The sequence below is a fragment of the Mustela nigripes genome, chromosome 2 (assembly GCF_022355385.1).
Source record: "Mustela nigripes isolate SB6536 chromosome 2, MUSNIG.SB6536, whole genome shotgun sequence".
NCBI classification, from domain to species: Eukaryota; Metazoa; Chordata; class Mammalia; order Carnivora; family Mustelidae; genus Mustela; species Mustela nigripes.
Genome location: NC_081558.1, coordinates 31,376,647 through 31,398,116, shown reverse-complemented (window position 1 = coordinate 31,398,116; position 21,470 = coordinate 31,376,647). Strand labels below are relative to the sequence as shown.

The window sequence follows — 21,470 nt, the reverse complement described above, 5'->3', positions numbered from 1 at the left end:
TCTGAATGTTGTTTTCTTTAGTTTTTATTCAAGCTAGTAGAATATATGAAATCTAAAAGTTTAGAATAGATTTTCTATGTGAACTTGTCCCAATTTTTCTCCACTCAGTCTTTTCAGTCAGAGTGATGGTGATCTGCTTCACTGGGTTGGTGTTAGGATCACATAATATACATGAAGGTGGCTAGTACAGTGTTTGGCAGGCTTATAGCAGACTTGCAATAAGAATTTGCAGACTTATTTATTCATCACTTGGACCCATCAGAACTAACCTTTGCCATGAAAATCTTTGTTCTCATAGCCCACAAACTCTCTGCTCTAACCTTTAGCTTCCATTTGACATGGATTGAGGATCCATGCAGAGTGTTAGTTGGCATTCTTCAAGTATACTTTCTAGAAAAATTAAAATTCTTATGATAAAAAAAAAACTCTACTTCACACTTCTGTGTATAAAGGGCTAAACATTTTGAATCCAGAACCCTCCAAACTATCCAATAAGTTTTTTTTTTTTAAACCAAATTAACACATACAGTAAGTGAGAGAACAGCTAAGTATTTCTTGCTCATTTTGATCAGGAGTCAAAGGAAGGTCAGAAGACAAATGTTTTATGCCCATAGTAAAAGGAATATATTGCTGAATGTAAATTCCTTCCGATATGAGCCCAAAAAAATGTACATATGGTGGTATTAAGGAGTTACACACTTTGTCATATTTATCAGAAGTAGCATGTGGATATTTTGTAAATTACCTAGCATTTTCTAAATTGACTTTATCCCACACCTGATAATCTGATAAGGAAGTTTAGTAGCTTTATTTGCTCTGTCATTTACAGCCTTGGCATTAGAGTTTATTGCCTTCCTTGTGTTTGCAATTAACTGAATAGTTAGAAGCTGCTGGATGCTCTTTTTTTATTTCTCAGATTATGACCAAATCATTGGCATTGGCTTGTAAAGTTTTGAGAGAAAATAACCTTTTGAGTGATTTACACACTAGCCTCTTGTTAACCCAACTGCTTCTGAAACAAATGACACCAAAATAATCTCTATAGATCTAGATGTGGTCACTTACCACTGACAGCTTCCCTAAGAAGATAATGGCACACCATTCTGAATTATCCAAATGTATGAATGAAATTGCAACTCTAGTAAAAACCAGAGCCTCTTTGGAATGGTATGGGTATCTCTTAGATGGACACTAATGGGACAAAAGTGCAAGATACTCTGTGGGATGAGTGGGCTAATCTTGATTCCTGAATAGTAGACGCTGAGTGCTATACAGATGTGGTAAGCTGAGTGCCAAAAGCTTTCTTGTTTTCTTCTAGAAGAGTGGTTTTTATAGTGCTTATAGGAGACCTAGGGTTCTAAGGAGATATGGGAAGAAGTGCTGCCGCAGGGGAGGGGACGATGTGTGTGGCAGGGAGGGGGTGAAGGAAGACCAGCTCTATGCTTGAAGCCCCTTTCCTCACTGGCTTCAGCTTTCTTGGGGACTCCCATCTGTTCTAGATACAGAGCTTCTGAGAAAGGTAGTGGTTAGAAGATAAATGTCTGCTACTAAAAAAATAATACGGAGTTTCTTAGAAAGGAAGTGGTTGGAAGACAAGTGTCTGCTACTGAAAAAATAATGGTAGATTATCTTTGTCTCAGAACCCAAGTAAAAATATTTCAAAGAAGTGGGCCCCTGTCTTCATAGATGGCAATAAACATTTTTATCCAATTTCTTCAGCTGCCTTTTATTGGGCTGGTAACACATCTTAGGAAGAAAATTAAGCCCAATACCAGAAACTGTTTGCTTGGAGTGTATTTTCAAGTATACACTTAGCCAAGGATTGCATGAAATTAAATATATTACCCTGCTCTCCACCAAAAACAAAAACAAAAGAAAACAGACACTGTTTTCCTGTCTAAACAGGTCTCTTGATTACTATCTTCCAGTGTGAGAGACAGAGAGACCTGTGCTCAATGTCTAGTGACTTGCTGATCTTCAAATGTTAATGGATTGACCTTTGACTCATCTGCTGCTACCAATCATTTGGGAGAAAATCACTGAAGAAGGCAACGCAGACTTTACAATTTCACAAATAATGTTACCAAGCATCCTACCCTTGCTGTCCAGCCATGGACATTTCTTATCTCCTATGCTAGATCCCAGCCATTGCTAGTTCTTTTCTTCTATCCTAGATCCCACATATTGATCAGTGAGTGTGCATTGGCTTGGTCATTCTCCAATAAGCCAAGGAGCGCATCCAGAACTTCAGAAGTATCAAGCACTTCTTCCCCCACCCCATTTGCCTCATTTCTACTCACACAGGGAGCTTTTATTACCAAATTACCAGGGAATCTATGCTTAATATTTCTGAGCTTTGTACTGTCTTACTAGTTTAGAGAGTATCTACTTGAACAAAGGTGTTTGCAGCTTTTGTGAGTTCTACTCTTAAAAATCGTTCAGTATATTGGTATAAATGCTACTTCCCATGATTTATTGGTTATGAGCTGAGGCACTTTTGTTTTAGACTAGGAAAGTTTCACTAAATCTATATAATAAGGACACGTTCCATGACACGCAGATCCTCTGAGATGCTCAGTGAGAGAAGGTGTCTGCGGTCAAACATATTTGGGAAACGTTGTGTTTCTCTTGGTGATTCAAAATGTGCATTAGAAAAGCAGAGTTCTAAGAAGTATTTCTTAAATTTATTTGATCATAACATTTTTAAATTATCCCTCACCCTTTCTCTCCCTCCCTCCTTCTCTTCTTTATTAAACATTAAATATCAAGGGCTCATGGGAAAGATATCGGAAAACATTGTACTTTCCTATTTAAGAAAAGTTTTCAGGGGACAATTTCTACCTTTTTCTGTTATTCCAGAGCCAGCACCATGTCTGACACAAAATGATTACTCAATAAAAGTTAAAATGAAGTGAACAAGAGAGTAGATTAAGGAGATGCCAAACATCGTGCTGAAAGTTGTTTTAAAAAATAATACCAGGGGACACCTGGGTGGCTCAGTCGGTTAAGCATCTGACTTTGGCTCAGGTCATGATCCCAGGACACTGGGATCAAGTCCTGTATTGGGCTCTTTGCTCAGTGGGGAGTCTGCTTCTCCCTCTGCCTGTCACTCCCCCTGCTTATGCTCTCTCTCTCTGACAAATAAATAAAAATCTTAAAAAAGAAAAATATTAGGTAGGGGCATCTGGGTGGCTCAGTTGGTTGATGATCAGACTCTTGATTGTGGCTCAGGTCATGATCTCAGGGTGGTGAGATCGAGCCCAGCATCGGGCTCTGCCTTGCGTGTGGAGCTTGCTTAAGATTCTCCCTCTCTCTTTCCATCTGTCCCTCCCCTTCCTCAAAAATAAGAAAGAAGGAAGTGCCCTCTCTGTGAGCATGAACAGCCATTCCCTACCTGAATGGGTAGGCAAATGCTATGTCAATGCTGAGGTTACTTTCCGTCTTGTTGACACAGTCCACACTCAGCCGCAGGCCTCCGGAATAGCCACCGCATGTTGCAAATGCAAAGATTGCAAAAAGCTGTGGAGAACAAAGAAACAAAAGAAAAGAGTTATTAGAATCACACTGATCTAGTGAAGTATGTCATAGGAGTTCAGTGTCTGGGTTGAGAGAGGTTACAGTTCTTCTAAAATATGGCATCATATATGGTTCAGGCAGGAAGATGAAAGCCAGGAGGATGATGGGAACTGCAGAGGTGGTGTCTGAAAAAAATAATCTGGCAAGCTGGGGTAACTGTGCTTGGAGGAAAACTGAACACGATATAAAATATCCATGTTTGTGTAAAGAGCTGTCATGCCTCAGAAGGTAGAGATAGGATCTCACATTAAAACAACCGGAAAGTCATACACTGAGGGATTAATGACAGAGGTCTCCAGGTAGAAAGAATTTGAGGTGTCTCTTTGCTTTCTTCCTTTGGTTTTATCTGTATTTTCTGCGATTAACATTTTTTATCTTTTGGAGTAATATAGTTTTTGTTTTTGTTTTTGTTTTTTGTTTATTTGTTTTTTAATGGCATAGTCAGAATTTGAGAGCTAAAGGGCTGGGGAAGAGTAGATGAGTATCTAAAAGGTACTATTTCAGAGCATCTGATTTTATTATATGTCAGCCTCAAAGCCTCCCTGATTGTTACCTCTCTGTATTAGTTGCTCTTTGTCAACTATTAGAAGGGTTGACTGGTTACCAACTAATGTGATAGTCTATCCTGGTATAGAACATGGGTCTGTGGGAATTAGGTACCGAACATTAGGAGCAAGAAATCAGGGAAGGCTTCAAGAAAGAAGATACATCTGGGAGACCAAGGATGGCCCAAGATGGGAAGCAAATGCTAAACTTTGTCTGCTTAGTTTGTCTAAATTCAAAAGTATTTCCTGCTCATTTCCAAAGAAAGTCAATCAAGCACACTTAACACTAACCCATGTTGCAATACTCCCACTTATTTTATTTTCATTTTGGAATTCAGCTTCTCAAGGTAGCTTGGGGTCCCATTAGGAACACTAGCTCATTTTGTACAGTAAAGCAGAATTATTGTGCAAGGGTTAAGTGTATGGGCTCTGGAATGTGACCTTGGGAAGGTTCCTTAATTTCCCCATGCCTTGGTTTCCTCATCAGTAAAAACAGCATTGATAATAACTCTTCTGGGTCATTTTGCTATTCATGATATAAAGCAGAGAGTGGCTGTGGACAAGAAGGCTGCTGGAACTGGCAATGTTACCATGTCTAGTCAGAAAGCACAGAAGGGGGCATCTGGGTGGCTCAGTGGCTTAAGCCTCTGCCTTCGGCTCGGGTCATGATCCCAGGGTCCTTGGATCGAGCCCCGAGTCGGGCTCTCTGCTCAGGGGGGAGCCTGCTTGTCCCCCTCTCTCTGACTGCCTTTCTGCCTACTTGTGATCTCTCTCTCTACCAAATAAATAAATAAAATCTTTTTAAAAAGAAAAGAAAGAAAGCACAGAAGGCCAAAGGAGTATTATACGTAACACCTGCCATCTCAGTCTTACTCGGTAGTGAAGACTTTCAGAGCTGTTGGCCTCAAATGGCCATCTTACTGTAATAGGAAAAAGGTGCTTAATGATAAAACCTTCACGGGGAAAGGAATATTTGGGGACCTCTTTTTTTTTTTTTTCTGTGTGAGGCAGTTTTAAGTTTTTAGTTTTTAAAATTAGTTTTTTAAAAATGGAAACAACTTGACCAAAAAAACATAGTAGATATAGTAAGAGAAAACTGTGTTTATATGGGTTAACGTGTACAAGGCACTTAGAACAGATCCTGGCAGAGGACAGGACTCAATAAACATTAACAAATGTTATTACTCCAATGGATGTGGAAGGCTCCGTGGTAAGATGTTCCAAGCCATAAAACAGGAAATTCAGACTTACTCTCTAGCTAAACTGACACGACCAACAGTCCCAGTGAACCAGAATCCAAGCACTCCAGAAAAGCTGATCTGTTTTGCTTTGCTTTGCTTCCTAATTTGCCTCATCAATAGCATTTGAGGAGGCGTTCAGAAGCTACTCTAAGCCACTCCACCATCTGGGGCTGATACACACAGAACACCAAGGCTGAAGGGAACCAGGAATTTTATCCCTGTGGTGTGCATCTGCTCACTTCTCACGACCAAATGCTCTCTTTCTGTCAGCTCGTAGTATTGGTAAGAATAAAGAGGAAGTGAGTTTAAGTGCTCAGTGCTTAAATCTAAGTTGCATTATAAAATACAGGATGTCTCGGCGCTTCGTGCCATGTCAGAATCCTGCCTTTGGAAAGACTTCTTCCAGAAGAAAGAGTGGGGTAATGGAGCCCCAACTCTGTGGTGTGGCTATGGAGACAGCCCTTCCCCCATTCAGGCGTCCTCACCTGAAGGACAGGAATGTCCTCTGTGTCTTCTTGAGTCACTGAGAGAACTCAATAAGATGGAATACATATTTATGTGCAGCCCCTCTCAATTCATGCAGAGATTATGTGGTAGTTACACACGGCCACTTCCATGGGTCAAGAGTCCTAAGTGTGTAACCAGCACTTGTACATGGCGTTGTCTATTCTTGCCATTATTAAGTGCCTACTATGGGCCTGGTATTGGGCCTGGCACTTAACATATGTGTCATTACTTTCTCTTAACGGCACCGGTGTGTGTGTGTGTGTGTGTGAAACTTAGCTTTCCCATATTAAAGATGTAGCAGAATAGCATAATGGCTCTAAGCAGGTGCATTTTAAAAAATTACTTGAAACATGAAAATGTAGCAAGTTAGAGTTGAAGGGACATAAAGATAAATCCTGTTAATTTCAGTGCTTACTAGTTATAAGGGAACTACCCTTGGCTTTTCATCTTACATTAAAGTGCTTTATATACAGTAAGGTATTATTAATACTACCATGTAATGAACGTAAGATTGAATGATAAGTATGTATTTAACTGTTCAAAATGTTAGATGTATAGAAGGAAGGTGTCAGACTGTTAAAGCCGCACATACTACTAGTTTTTCTTTTAAGTTCTATCGAGCTCTGAAAACACAAGACGTTGTACTTCAGTTAAATAAGATACCCACGGACTTTCCGGTTAACTTTCTCCCTTCCCCCAGTCTTTACTGATTAAAGGGAAATCACACTGTGTGACCGATATCGAAATCACATGGGTTGGGTGAGGATTAAACAGATAATGTCGGTACAACACTCGGAGAGTCAGATCCTGCTGAGTGAATAACGTATTACAGGCATGGTTGATTCCATATTTGGGAGAGTAAATCAACTCCTTCAGACTGTATCAGCCAGGGGCCTAGTTCTGTAATTGGAATACATCAAGACAGAGTGGGGAGAGGGGACTGGAAGCTCTTTGGTGGGTCAAAATTCCCTTGGTGTTGAAGAGGAATGTACAGTGAGAGGGAACTCAGAAATGCCCTCACAGTTTCCCTCCCAGAAGTCTGCCCAGCCACTCCTCCCTAGGGGGCAGAGCAGTGGTGGGAGTCAGGCAGAACCCGAGTTTTAGTCCAATTCTCAACTGTCTGACACTGAGCAGGTTATTTAACTTCTCCAAACATCAGTTCCTCCATCTCTTAAATCAGGACTAATTCACTGGTTCATTCAGCAGATGTTTAATGGTGCACTTTACTCGGTTCCAGCTGTGGGGCGACAGGAAGATAAAAAAGAGAAAACACAAAGACAAAGAGGCCGCTGCTCACTGTGGAGCTCAACTCTGGATAGCGGAGAGTCAGAAAGAACGCAATTCCAAATCGTGTTATGTGTTTTCACGGGGAGGCTCTTCTAGACAGGGAGGTACACCTGAGGAAAGTCACATGTAAGCTAAGACTTTGAGGATGAAGGAGAGGAAGCTGTGCGGAGTGGAGGGAAGTGCTCTGGGAAGAGGGAACAGCTCAAGTGAAACCCCAAGGGAGGAAAGGCTTGCCAGGGGAAGGTCAGTGTGGCAACCGGATCGTGAAAGAGGCTGAGAAGAATAGTGTTTACCTCACAGAGTTTGGTGTGCTTTAGCTGGGGGAACGTATGCAAAGCGTCAAGTTCACAGCCCTCAGCAAACATTAAAGCGTCTCCTCCTCTTCCTTCCTCTGCTACTATTACTACTACCACCACACTACTGAAGAATCCAAGAACTCCAGAGGAAAATTCACTTGTCCCTACCGGGCTAGAGTAGAGTTGGAGCTAGTCCTGTCTCTGTGGACTCCCTGAGTCAGCATTCTTCTAATTAGCTGTACAATAGCAGGGAAAATAATTCCCAGCCACCTGGGTGGGAGGTAACTGTCAAATGTTCCATCCTCTTTGCCCAGAAATGCACCATGATGCTGTAGTGGCCTGAGGCTCTCCATGTTTCTCTTCAGTGTCTCATCGGCACATATAGGCAAGCTCACTAGTCAAGCAGAATGGATGTTTTGTGCTCAATTTGCTCTCCCTCCCTTTTTCCTTCTTTCCTTCCTTTCTTCCCTCCCTCCCTCCCTCCTTCCACTCTTGATTGGATGGAGGATTTTAGAAGGAGGTTCTTGGAAGACATTGTAAAGAGACAGAAGCTTCCTTAGCTTCACAACCAGTCCTCGGAGAGGCCGTTAAAATGAACAAGAGGAAGGTCTGTGTGTCTTATAAATCCTCGACTCTGCAAGGCAAATGCTAGGAGAAAGAGGGGGCTGTGTGGCCAAGATGGAATGAAAACTGGAGGCGGGTCCTGTGTCTGAGGAGAGAGAAGGGCCTGAGGGGACTGCCTCTGTGAGGTACAAGGAAGCGAAGAGAGAAACGCCGCCCCTGGGTCTGCAGGAGCGACAAGCACTCTGAAGAGAGATGTGAAGACCGGGAATCTGTGTGTGTGCACAGGCACGCAGATGTCATTTTTTCCACATCCTGGGCTCTGTGGGTACATCCTCAGCACTGTGTTCCTTCTGGTGATGCGATCGACTCACCTTTGTAGATACTAGGGTCATAACCTTGAGGTAAAAGTCCACTTGCCCAACCGAGTGAAATTCTAAAATCTTTATGCGGCTCTCTTTCCTCAAGCTTCCAAATCTCAAACAAAGCGGACACCTCGCCCTCCAGCACATTCTAAGATAATCAATGATCATAGCCACTGTCCCCAGTCATTCACTTCCCTTGAATTCAAGAGACAGAAATAAATCTCCTGCGAGGAACTCTCATTTCACTACTGTCTTGGGTGATCTACAGCTCTGTTCCTAACAACAAAAAATTATTCTCTAAATGGACATAATTAACCAGCAGAGATTTCCCTTGCATGCAGACTGATTAGAAATATATTCAGGTGAAAGAGACAGAAGCATTCCTTTGCATTTTCTGGCTTCATCAGCATCCATAAACCAAAACCAGCCATAGCAGGCACATCTTTGCACACTTAATGTTACCAAAGGTTTTTCCCTGAAAAGACGGCAAGCGGCTTCCTCCTCAGAACTAATTAAACCACACAAGGAATATCAATGAAAGATGCTATTAATCGTTCTGGTTAATTTGTGAGGCATAGTGGAAAGCAATAGGTTAGAGGAGGACAGGAAATCAGGTTGATTAATGGCTCTCACAGGGACCTGTGGTCTGTAGGAAAGTTAGGGAGGGGACATTTTCTATGGCCTGATGCACAACCTCAGGCACGAAGTCTACCTTGGAAGAAATAAAGTGAGAATAAGGAGACTAGTATGACAGAGATTGGAAAATTGAAACCAGGTACTCATCATACTCACGATGCCACTGAGCTATGCACTGACAACCAGAACTCCAGGAATGCTATTGATTTCTAGCATTGGACTTGCCAGTTTCCATGATGTGACTACTTCTGCCGTGGCCTACTCCAAGCTACCGTCTTAGTACCGGCAAACTTGATTAGAAGGAGAAGTGCACCATCAGTTGGGTGCCAGCACACTGCGGGACCTTCCTGGACTCTCCCCAGGAGCAAGAGCCTTGGGTTTATTTCATTGACTCATCCCTCATATCCCGTATTTCCTGTTATTTCATACCACTCACCTTGGGCTTATTGCATTGATTCTCTTCTCCTCCATTGGCTACAACTATTCATCCTTTTATCACTCAGTCACTTATTCACAGAGTTATTGTAGCAGAAGCTCCTGATGCCTTGCCTCTAGCGCCTCGGCTGAGCCTCACCTGCAGCCTCAGGGAGCCAGTCTGGTCCATGCACAGACCCAAGGCTCCGCCCTCCAACCCCTGAGCCTCTTTGCTGAGGGCCCCCTTGGGCAGCAGGAAGGTGTCCGGCCTGTGACTGCGGCATGGTGGAAGTCCCCTGGACTTAATTCTCGCCGGCTTCCAACCAATTTGGGATAGAAATGAGTGGACAAAATCCCAGTGTTCCTGCCCCTCTGCTGGGGAAACTCTGAGGCGTGTTTAGTACAGTTTCTCAGAGGCTGCCCTTTGAGATGGAGCCTCCGTAGTCTACAGCAACGTCTCTCTCTGGTCATTCATATCTGTCACGGGCCTTCCTCCTTTCCCTGTCTCAACTTCCTCCTCATCATCGTGCCTCTTGGTATCACCTTCCAGGTAAACTTCTTGAGTCAAAATTCTTGTCCCAGGATCTGTTTCGGGGGCTGTCACTGAAACAGTTATCGAAACCCGACCAAGGGCCCATTACTGTTCAGGCACTGTAACATGCCCTAGGATTACATTAATAAAAGGAATTGTTCCTCTTGGCACACCTTATCTCATGCCTCTCAGCTTCCAGCTTTTCACACCCTCATCCCCCCAGCCCTCTAAGTTAGCTGAGCTCCTTTATAAATAGGAGGTCTTCTTTGACCATATTCTCCAGAGCAGGCTTCCTGACCCTCAGTCCACCCAACCCCGGCCCCATTATTCCCTGTCTTTGTTTTTACAGAGACAGATATCTTATAATCTGTCTTCGTTGGCATTATTTATTCATCTGTTTATGTTTTGTTTGACCACGTCCCCGAGGAAAGGTAACATACTTATCTTTGTCAACTGCTGGATCTCTACCACCTCGTACAATGCTTGGCATGAAGTAGGGATTCCCTAAATACTTGTCGACTAAATAAGTAAATATAATTCCCTCCTCCACCTCTAGCGGACCTGCTGTGTATTCGGGGATACAGACAAGTGAATGAAAAGGCACCGCGATAGTGTTTTTTTGTGTCATTGGAGCGTGTTAGAGGAAAATACGGCACCTATGGTATGTCCTTGCAGAGGAGTGGAGGAGAAATGAGGAAGAGCTATCTGGAGAAGTGGTCAGCTAAGGAGGAATCAGGAAACCTGCCAGATTTATCCAGGTAAGAGGGAGAAGAAGAGTATTCTAGGCAGAGACAGCAGCAAGTCAAAGACTCTCAAGTGGGCAAGTGAGGGACACTCGGGCTGTGCAGTCGGCCCAACGAGGGCAGATGCTGCAAGGCGGGAACAAGGGATGGAGGAGGGCAGGGGTGCTTCAGGTCTGGTCTAGCAGGGATCCCCAAACTACGACTCCTGGGCGGTTTCCAGCCACATCCAACTCCGTCTATTCGTGTATGTATGTCTGTAGCTGCTTTGAGGACAGAATAGAATACTGACAACAAAGACCCTGCTCCACAATGCCAAACATATTAACTAACCACCCCTTCTGGAAATAGTCTGTCCCTGGGAAGAAGCCCCCCCAAACCTGAAGAAACCCCAGTTTTAGGAGGGGATTAGGATTTCAGCAGGGGAGAGGCACGACAAATTCGCATTTCAGACAGGCCGTGGTGGTTGCCACGGAGAGTGTGGAGTGAGAGAAGGAGGGACAGGGTTCTGGAAGACCAGCAAGTGTCTTACTTCTCTAGGGTCTAAACCCCCTGCGCCCACAGGACCATGTCCCAGTCATGTTTATATCCCCGGCTGCGCCAAAACCTCCTTTACGGCTCCTACATTTTGCCAAGGAGTGAATGGCCAAGAGAAGACGAGAGGGTGTAGTGCACAGAAAAGCCTATTTGGGCACTGAAAACAATAACAAACATTATGCTGACAACAGTAACAATAAAACAATTATATGTGGTTCTCTGTGCCAGTCTCTTCAATAAGTACATTATTTACATTAGCTTGTTTCATCCTCTCAACGGCCCCGGGAAGTAGAAACACAATCCCTCATTTAATAGCTGATAAAACCCAAGGCCATACACAGTTTTTTTGATGTGTGAAGTCATCATGGTTTGAACTCAGACCTGCCTTTCTCTGAAGTTTATCTTCCTTCTTCTCAACTTTCCCAGGGCTGTGACTGGGGTCTCTCTTGGCTAGCACATGCTATGGGAAGACTAACACAGAAATGCCAGTTACGGGGCATGGGAAGCTGTTCTCATCATCAATGCTCAGAAAGCCAAATGAGGACTAAGGAAAGCATCCACAGGACAAAGTCCTGATCATCCAAATGGATGCCCGTGTAGCTCAGGCATTTTGCCTCAGCAACACAGACCTTCACGCTAGTATCACAGGTCACCAGGGGAGGGGGGATAGAGTCTGGCATGACAGGAACACTTAGCTTGTTGTGGTGAGTAGGTCATGTCAATTACACTGCACAAGTCCCCCCTGTCAGCCACAGCGGGGCTGACAGCTTGCTCACTTCCACACATCTCTGTCATTCAACAGTTTACAGGTTAAAGGGACCCGATTCCCTCTCCACCACTCCCCTCTGTTGAATCCCTCTTGTCCCTTCTCCTTTTATGATTTGTCTTGGGCTGATGAGCCATTTGTCCCAAGAACCCCCCCAAGAGCATTTCTGGGAACACAGTTGTTTCCAGGAGCTGATTATCTCAATAGCAGCCCTGGAAAAGTGAAGTTGACTGCCAAGTTAGCTTCTGGTGCAGAATGAGTTTTTGATTAACTGTGGCGTCCCTCACACCCCACTGGTCACCCAGGAGGCCCCCAGCAGACTGATGAACACATTTAAAACCTAATGTTCTATTTCTACTCATCTTTGTCTAATTCTTTCTTTTAGTGTGTCTTCTCTTGCTGATAATTGGATTTTTCCAAGGAAATTGACCAAGCATGTTCTTCACTATCAGTTTATGGTTACTGCAATATTCTGACCCAGAAAGCTTCTGTGAATAACCCTGTAAAACCTCAGACGGAACCTTTATGTAGAGATAAACTGCAAGTTGTCCCTGGAAGACAATATAATTGTATCTTATAGAGATGCCCTGAAAGCTACCATCAAAAAGCTTTCCCATGTAGAGCTGTATGTTTCTTCCTGTCATTGTACATAACTATCTGTGTTCTTAACCAGCAACAGTATCTTCCACACTGCATTTTATTTCATGCTACCTGTCAAATACTGGATATTGTGCCCTTCTACCTACTTTGTGATTTGTGTGAAATCCTCCCAGGCAAAAGCAGCCTCACAGAACTGGTACTTCATACCATTGCGTGAGGAATTCTGCGCTACAGAAAAAGAGCTCCAAATTACTTACAAAGCAGAAGATGCTTCTGCTTTCCTGGTCTTAAATGTGCAGTTCAGAGACTGGATCAATGAATAAAAATATTTGGTCACAGGTAACAGAACACTTGACCTATAGGGGTTTAAAGAAAAAAGGTTTACTTTTCATACATATTGAGAAGTCCAGAATTGATGACATCTATACACACATCTCTTTGGTTCTTATGGTCTTGACCTCATAGTCACAAAATGGCTGCTGTGTCCATAGACATGCCAGTTGCATGGTCATTTCCCTTGTCCTAGACAGTACCTAGGAAGTCCTGTGCCTCATATAATAGGCACACAGAATAGGTTTAATTTAACACCTACCCATAGTTGAAATGTCAATTTCTGCTTGAATTTTATTTTCCAGCATTAAAGCCTGATAAATCTTTGAAGTAAAATGCATGGTTGAAATAGTAAATATAAATTGGAAACAATCTTCACGCTTATAAAAATATAGAGTAATCAAATAAATTCTGAGATATTCAGCCAATGGAATATTATGCAATAGTGTAAAAGAATGAATAGCAGTATAGAAAGTTGTTCATCTTTTTGCAAAGAAAAAGAAAGCAAATTGCCAAGTATACTATACATGTATATATTAAATAGATTTGTAAAGGTCTAGAAAGGAATCACTGAAGTATCACCAGTTGTTACCACTGAGAATTGGACTTTTCTTTTCTTTTTTTAAAAATTTTATTTATTTATTTATTTGAGATAGAGGGAGAGTGAGTGAGAGAGAGTGAGAGGGCATAAGCAGGGGGAGTGGCAGAGGAAGAGGAAGAGGGAGAAGCAGACTCTCCGCTGAGCAGGGAGCTTGATGCGGGGCTTGATCCCAGGACCCTGGGATCATGACCTGAGCCAAAGGCAGATGCTTAACTGACTGAGACACCCAGGTGCCCCAGAAATTAAGTTTTTCATTATTTTTATATTTTTTCTTTTCTTTTTTAAAGATTTTTTTATTTGAGAGAGATAGAGTGTGAACGCGAACAAGTTGGGGGGAGAGTGGCAGAGGAAGAGGGAGGAGGAGAGGAAGAGAATCTCAGATTCCCCACTGAGCACGGAGCCCAACATGGCGCTCATCCCATGACCCTGAGATCATGACCTGAGCTGAAATCAAAAGTCCGTTGCTTAACTGGCTGAGCCACCCAGGTGCCCCTCATTGTTTTTGTATTGTTTCAATTTCTGCCAATGAGCGTGTATAACTTTTGTAACTAAAAAAAGATTTTATTAAAATTGCAAATTTAGACAACCTCTGAGTAACCTGAGTAATTTGAGCCTGTCATTAGATGGTGGTGCTGTTTTTAACTTTCATTTGGATGAAGAAAAATATAAAATCAAAAAAGCCCCACTCCCTTCTGGAATTGTCTTCAATAATACCTTCAAATTATTTACATTTTCAGAGGATGTAAATGGAATAATATTTTTGACCTGCTTAGTTATTAAAATATTTTGGCAAAGTCACTCTCTAGATCAAGGTAAAAATATTTCAAAATACGCCATGTGAACATAGGGCCCAAGTATACTTCCATCATCAGTTGAGTTAAAAAGTGCAACTTATCTTTCATCAGATTCAGTGACGGCAATTATTTTTAAAGGAATCAACTCTAATTCTCTCATATCTGTCATAATGGAATAATGAGAAAAAATAAAAATTCAGCAGAGCCTCTCACCCAGAACTGACACCATTTCTCTGACACCTGATGAGAGTCTTTTGAATTAATTTCTTGCTTATTGTAGTGTTTTTGAACTTGACATTTTTCTGTGATATGGACTTCCTGAACTTTCTTACCTATCATAACTGTCTCTACAGCATTGAAGAAAATCACTGATGATAGATATCTTAACCACATACTTCTGCTTGACAAGAAAATTAAAGCAAGATATGCCCAGGGAACACAGCTATCATTTTGTAGTCTGATAACATGTTTTGAGTATGTTGGCGTGAGCTATCCTTTGCCAGAAGCCATACTTTCATGATAATATAGAATGACTAGATTTTTTTCTTAAACGGAAGATAAGTCACGACCTGTAAACCCCATTTTTTAAAAAGAGTCTGCTTTGATACTATATTCAGAAAATAAAAGTCAAGTTGGGATTCTATCCCAGTTGAATTCAGTATATTTGACATCTCTTCTTTAAAATTTAAACATTTCGTGACCTAGAGTTGTATTTATATCCTTAAAGCAAATTAGAATATCAGATTATTTTGGGAAAAAAAAACTGATCCATAACGAATTGGCCACACTGAATTAATTTTTTTTACTAGACTGCATGGCTCCTTACAAAAGAAGTTTCTCTCATTTCTTCTCCTTTATTTTTATATTGTTTTCTGGCTCTTGGCTATTTTTTCTTTAATGTCTCTTTTTTTAACTTTATTTTTTCAGTATTCCAAGATTTATTGTTTATGGATCACACCCGGTGCTCCATGCATAGGTACTCTCCTTAATACCCACCAAAAAAAAAAAAAAATTGTGTTGTAAATTCAGCTTCTCCTTGATGAAAGACAAGCACAGAACCCCATGAAAAGAGCAGCAGTTGATTTTTTTTTTTTTTGCTTATTTTTGTATTTTTTTTGGTGCTTTGTGGCTATATTAAATAATACCTAGGACTTACCAAATGCAAGCCATGCATATAAACAAGGCATTGTATTTGAGCACATGATTACATGAGCTCAGAATTACTCTTAGAGTTGTTGTCAGAAGAATTCTGAAACATGCAAATAGTTGTGTTTAGAGATTTAAAGGCTTTCCCCATGTTCTACTTCCTTTGAACACCTCACTGGCCAGTTGCATCTCTAAACTGTTCAAACTTTGAAACATTCATACACTTGTTGAACATTCTGATTTTTTGGCTATTTGATTTCTGGGTCAAAACCTCTGAACCTCTCAAACATGAAGCATGGTCATCAAATCAATTGTGTCGTAAGAGACAACTTGCCACGATGTATTATTTTGATTACACGATGGAGAAAAAGAGCAAGCCTCAAAAAGGCAGGTAAAAGGCAGCATATTATTCATATTGAAAAATACTCAAAATAGTAGAGTAGAAGTTCTATAGGAGTAGTTTGAAGTAGATTCTAAAGTAATATTTTCTGATTATAATTCAAATCATGACAAGAACACAGATGTTTTTACTTAGTGAGACTCTGTGACCAATAGTGTGCTTGGGTGCTTTAGAGACATTGTTATCTCTGAAATCTCATCACTCTGGGAGGTAGATATCATCATCATCCCCATTTCAGAGTTAGGTAAACTAAGGCTTAGAGGGGTTAAGGGATTTGTCCAATGCCACTCAGATAGGGAATGACAGTTTGAATCCATACTAAAAGAAACAACCAAAATTAAAAATCTAATTGGACATCGTTATAGGACATTAGTGAACAAATCCATTATTTTATAAACTAGTAACTGAAAGGGAAGAATCAGTCATTTATCTTACATTTTCTTTATGAGTGCTATTTGTAAGTGACTAAACAGTAGAAGAGAGGAAATTTCCCATTTGTAAAACTATTCCCCTAATAATGAAGAAGGAATGATAGAATTGGAATATCACCATTTTGCAATTTATTATGGACTGAATGTTTGCGTCCCACCCAAGTTCGTATGTTGAAGCCTGAATTTCCAGAGTGGCTGTATTTGAAGATGTCAACTCTAAGGAAGTAATTAAGGTTAAGTCCTAAGGGTAGGGCCCTGATCCAGTAGGACTGGTATCCTTGTAAGAGGAAACACCAAAGCCTCCTGCTTCTCTGTCTTTTTTCCTGCAGACACACTCACCAGGGAAAGGCTATGGGAACACACAGTAAGTAAGAAGGTAAAGTCCTACAAGCCAAAAGAGGAGGCCTCAGAATGAAATCTATCTTGCCAGCACCTTGACTTTGGGCTTGTCAGCCTCCAGAACTGTCAGAAATAAATTTCTGTTATTTACGCCACCCAGGTTCTGAGGCTTTGCTCTGGCAGTCTGAGTTCAGATATGACCCTTCATGAACTAATAAATGTAAGCACAGATGACTGATAACACAAAAAAAGACACAATCAGATATTATGTGCCTTAATCTAATAGAAGAAGACCTCACCAACTGTGACACATTCTTGGCAAGAGGAAATCAATCAATCAATCATTCAATCACTCATTCACACTCTGAATTTCAGCAAGCCTCTATTCCTAAGTGCCAATTTACAAAACAGTATAGAAGGGACAGGAACATGTAAAATGACACCACGGGGACTAAACCAGTAAAATCCAGATCCTGAGAAACCCTACAAGGGAGAACACCTTGTTTGTTCAAGAACAACAACAAATAACAAAAATGGACAGCATGCATGAGAGAAAGATTGGAGGGGGAGGCTGACAGAGAGGAACTTATAGATTAAAAAGGTTTTAAGAGATATATCAATCCAATGATGGATTTTAAAAGCATTCAGATTTAAGGAAACCATAAAAAATCATGAAATTAAATGAGACTTTTGGGAATTTGTAGATATTTAATGATATTGATTTACTGCTAATTTTTAAAATGTGAGATACAGTATTGTGGTGCTTTTGTATTCAACTACTTTGAGAGATACATACCAATTTATTTATGAGAAAACTGATAGGATGCCTGGGAAAAAGGTATAACAAGAGGAGCATAAAAAGGAACAACCCTGGCTATGAGTTGATTATTGTTGGAGGTAAGTGATGAATAAACAGAGGCTCATTAAATTATTCCCTGTTTTTTTGTCTGAAAATTTCCATTATTTGAAGTTTTTAACAACTGAGATCAGATTATAAATGAACCTAGATGTGAATGTACATATATAGACAAAATTCAATCGTTTTTTAATTTAATATATGTAAACAGTTTTCATGTTTTCTTTTTCAAAGGTATTAAAAAACAATCTTAATCAAAATTCCTGAGAAAAATGCTTTTTACAGCGAGGAAGTCTCACTCTGTTCTATTATTATAATACTGCAGGACTTAGAAGAAAATATATTTTTTAACAAAATTTTCTTTCTTAATAATCTTTTATTGATTGTTCTAAGAGCCCATTTAGTTCTGCCTCATTATGAAAGAGCAGCTTTTTCTCATTATGTTTTAATGAGATGAAAGATCACCGTAGCCTAAAGGACTATACGTGCCACGTAAAGGATAGCATTTCCTAGGCAACAAGACAAAAATCCCCACCATCATTCAATAACGTCTTTCTGTTGATTAAATTCAAGAGGTAATAAAATATATCAAATTACTTAATATTTAATATATTGGTTTTCATTTCTGAGTACTAACATTGTTGAGTGGAGTTCATATAGACCGAACTGCTAAGCAGAGACATAAATACTACCCCATCCACTTCAGCACTGCAAAAGGGACTGCAGATTGGAGCCGTCCAATGATTTCATAACTAAAAGAGCAAGTGACCTTTCCTAAAAAATGTAGTTTCTGGCTCCCCAATTATATTTAGAGCACCTTCTAACACGTTGAGCAAGGTTCAAATGCTATCAGAGAGTTGTATTTGTTCATGGGAATTAAGTCATGCAAAAACACAGTGACATAATTCTAAAAGGTGGGAATTGCATGAGCTGGAGAATCATGCAAGTTCTTTGATGAATGTGAATAAGGATCAACATGACAGAATTGTCATCAGGGTAGATGTGATGTGTAGCTCATAGCAGGTATTTAATATTAATTTGTTGAGCAGATGAAAATACATCCCAGGGTTGTATTTTGAGGTTCTCCCTCCAAACAGGGAAGAATACACAACTTTATTTCCAAGTATTTGGGAGGGTGGATGATTCAAAGTGATTCAAGTAAGAGCCTAAAAGGAGGTAAGCAGAACTAGAAGTTAGAAGGAAAGGTATCCACATGAAATTTGAAATCCTGTAAGGGAAAAAGGCAGAAACAATATGATAAAAGTAGATAAGTAAGAGTTACAATATTTGAATGGCAACATTCCAGGAAGTGACATCATCTTGGAAGTTGGAATAAGATGGACTTTGTTTTGGGGGATATTTGATAGTGGTCATCTAGGAAAGTCCTGCTGGGTTGATATGGGGACTATCTGTGGGCTGCTGTTTTACCTCAGTTTACTCTTTGGGAAGTTGCTGAAGGCTATAAGCTTCCTTTATAGAAAAATTCTCATCACTAATGTATTTAAAAATTATCACACAGATGCTGTAGATTCAAAGATGCTTTGAGACTCTCTATTAGGACACATTCAGCTATCCAAGAACTTCAGACTAAGACTCAACTGTCCTGAAAGAGAAGAACAATTTATCCGAACTACAGCCGGTGGTAGATCATTTATGCCTCCTACTAGGACATGTGCCTCATACGTATTCCTCAGTTACTTTTCAGGCCACCACTATCTCTAAGGCACTTTCCAGTCTACCCCTACCCCTCCAACTTAGATTTCTCATCCCACTCCTTCCAGTTGTCTTCAGTACTTAATCATAAATCAATTCCTTTAGAATTATGTCCCCATCTAATTCCTTTTTTGTTATTTCCATGTTTACTGGAAATCTGTCAAACGTGAAATCCAGGATCTGGATTTTTAAGCCAGATCTGGCTCTTCTTACAAGGGGGCTAATCTGAATGGAAATCACTTCACTGAAAGGGTAAACTATAAAATGCTCCACAGCAAAATAGAAAGCCAGTGACTTTATCTTGTTCCCTCAATTGTAGAAGAAAGTGACAGAATCCTTCCGGGAAATCTACTGGCATGAGGGAGATCTCAATCACTGCATGTAGCATTGAGTCCATTTCCAATGGATTAAACTGTTCTCTTGTGGAATGTGATTAATGGTGGCCATGGTGGCTAGAGTTGTGTCCGCAGAGCAGAGGAGCCCGACAAGAATAGTGAGCAGGACCTGCGCTCATTTCTCTGATGGCCGATTTCCCCTTATAGGAAACCAAACACATGGCCTAGAGCCTAATTTGAGACAATCAGAAACTTACAGTGTTTTGACTTCCTTAGCAGAGATTGGTTGGAAAAGCATATTTTAATAGATGTACACTGAAGTATGCAAAGGATAATTTTCCAGTCGAATGTTTTCATCTCTTCCCAATAATAATAGATGTGAGAGGATATCATCATTTGAGAGAGATAAGTCTCAGCTCATTTTATATCAATGCACAATTTAGGAAAGGCATCTTCTATGACCTCTGTTATCAACAACTCTAGGAAGCCGGTCCCCTATGATCTGGGAATAAAGTGTAATGCAGTAACCTAAATTAAAGGTTAATGAGTATAAATTCACATCATGGAATTCAAGGTTTTATTTGATATATGGTTCTTCCCAGAAAAGTCAATTAGCTAATGCAACTTTATCAGAGGTATGTGAACTATCTCCTTAAAGTTAAAAAAAAATGATCATCTTCTATATGTAAATATTTATTAACTGCTTACTGAGTGCCAGGTGTGTCAATGCTGGTGATAGATAAATAGATACAGACAGATAGATGATGGATAGTTAGATAGATAGATAGACTGATGCCATTTTCTTGGAGCTTAAACTATGGTGGGAACAATAAGTAATTAATGAATAAACAAATACAAAATTGTGATAAAGCAGATAAAAGTACAAGCCAGTACAGTGATAGATAATAACAGTGGGACCTTCTTAGATAAGGTAGATAGGAAAGTCTTCTTTAAGGAGGCAACACTCAGCCCCAAAAGACTGAAAAGGAGCTAGTGCAGAGAACAGCTAGAGATGGATAAAGGGACAATCCCAGGCTGAAGATTCTGAGAAAGGCAACAATTTGGCCTGTTTGAAGAAATGAAAAGAAGCTCTTGTGGCTGCAATGGGTAAGGAGAGGAATGGCATAAGTTGAAGCTTGAGACAGGACCACGCAAGTCCTCATAAGGAGTCCAGATTTACTCCCTGAAATCTGTTTGTTACTTATTTATGAATCACATCACAGTAATTATTAGTAATAAAACATTCATAATCAAAAGAAGAATTAATCCATGCCAGACCTGAGTAAAGTGCTTTATAGGCATTATCTGAAATGATCATCCTGACAGGGCTGCAATACAGATGCTACCCTGGTTCTACACTGGGGCAACTGAGAGTCCTAACATGGTAACTTCTCTAAATCATACAGTGAGTAAGTGGTAAAGCCAGGAGTTGAACTCTAGGCTGTCTGACTTGAATTCTCAGCCAAATCTGGAGACATCCTCTTTTTCTTGAATCTCATCCATGCCTTAAAGCATTTGAAGACAAGCAGAACCTGCCTTTGGATTAGAACTTAGAGGAACCTGAGCTCCTTTTGATCTCATTCAGACTTACTATTGTACTTGGCAAATGCTGAAATGAAATCTGAAATCCTTATAGAGCCAGGGGTCTCGGGGGAAAGGGTTAGAAGCTGTGTTTTGACACAAGTCCAGAAAAAGGCCAGAACACCGATGTAAGAAGCCAACAGACTTGCTCAAGTGAAAGGAGGAAGCTGTTACATTTATTTGGCTTTTATTGGTTGATATGTTTCTGTGCCTTGGAAAGGACTGATACACAAATGCCAGAGGGAAGTGGAAAGAGCTGGTAATAAAGAGATTGCTTCATAAGAAGTAGGTCTCCTTAATGGTTATGATTATTTTGTTGTTCTCATTTCTAAATGCTGCAA

The 21,470-nt window shown here is 40.6% G+C and overlaps 1 protein-coding gene across 2 annotated transcripts in view; it reads right to left on the bottom strand.

The window, feature by feature from the left end:
* Positions 1–21,470, bottom strand: part of SYNPR (synaptoporin) — a 311,298-nt gene that overhangs the window by 115,177 nt on the left and 174,651 nt on the right. For both annotated transcript variants that reach the window (XM_059390087.1, XM_059390089.1), the window contains one exon: positions 3,395–3,519. In XM_059390087.1, the coding sequence (XP_059246070.1) occupies positions 3,395–3,519 (125 nt within the window). The remainder of the gene's footprint in view (positions 1–3,394; positions 3,520–21,470) is intronic.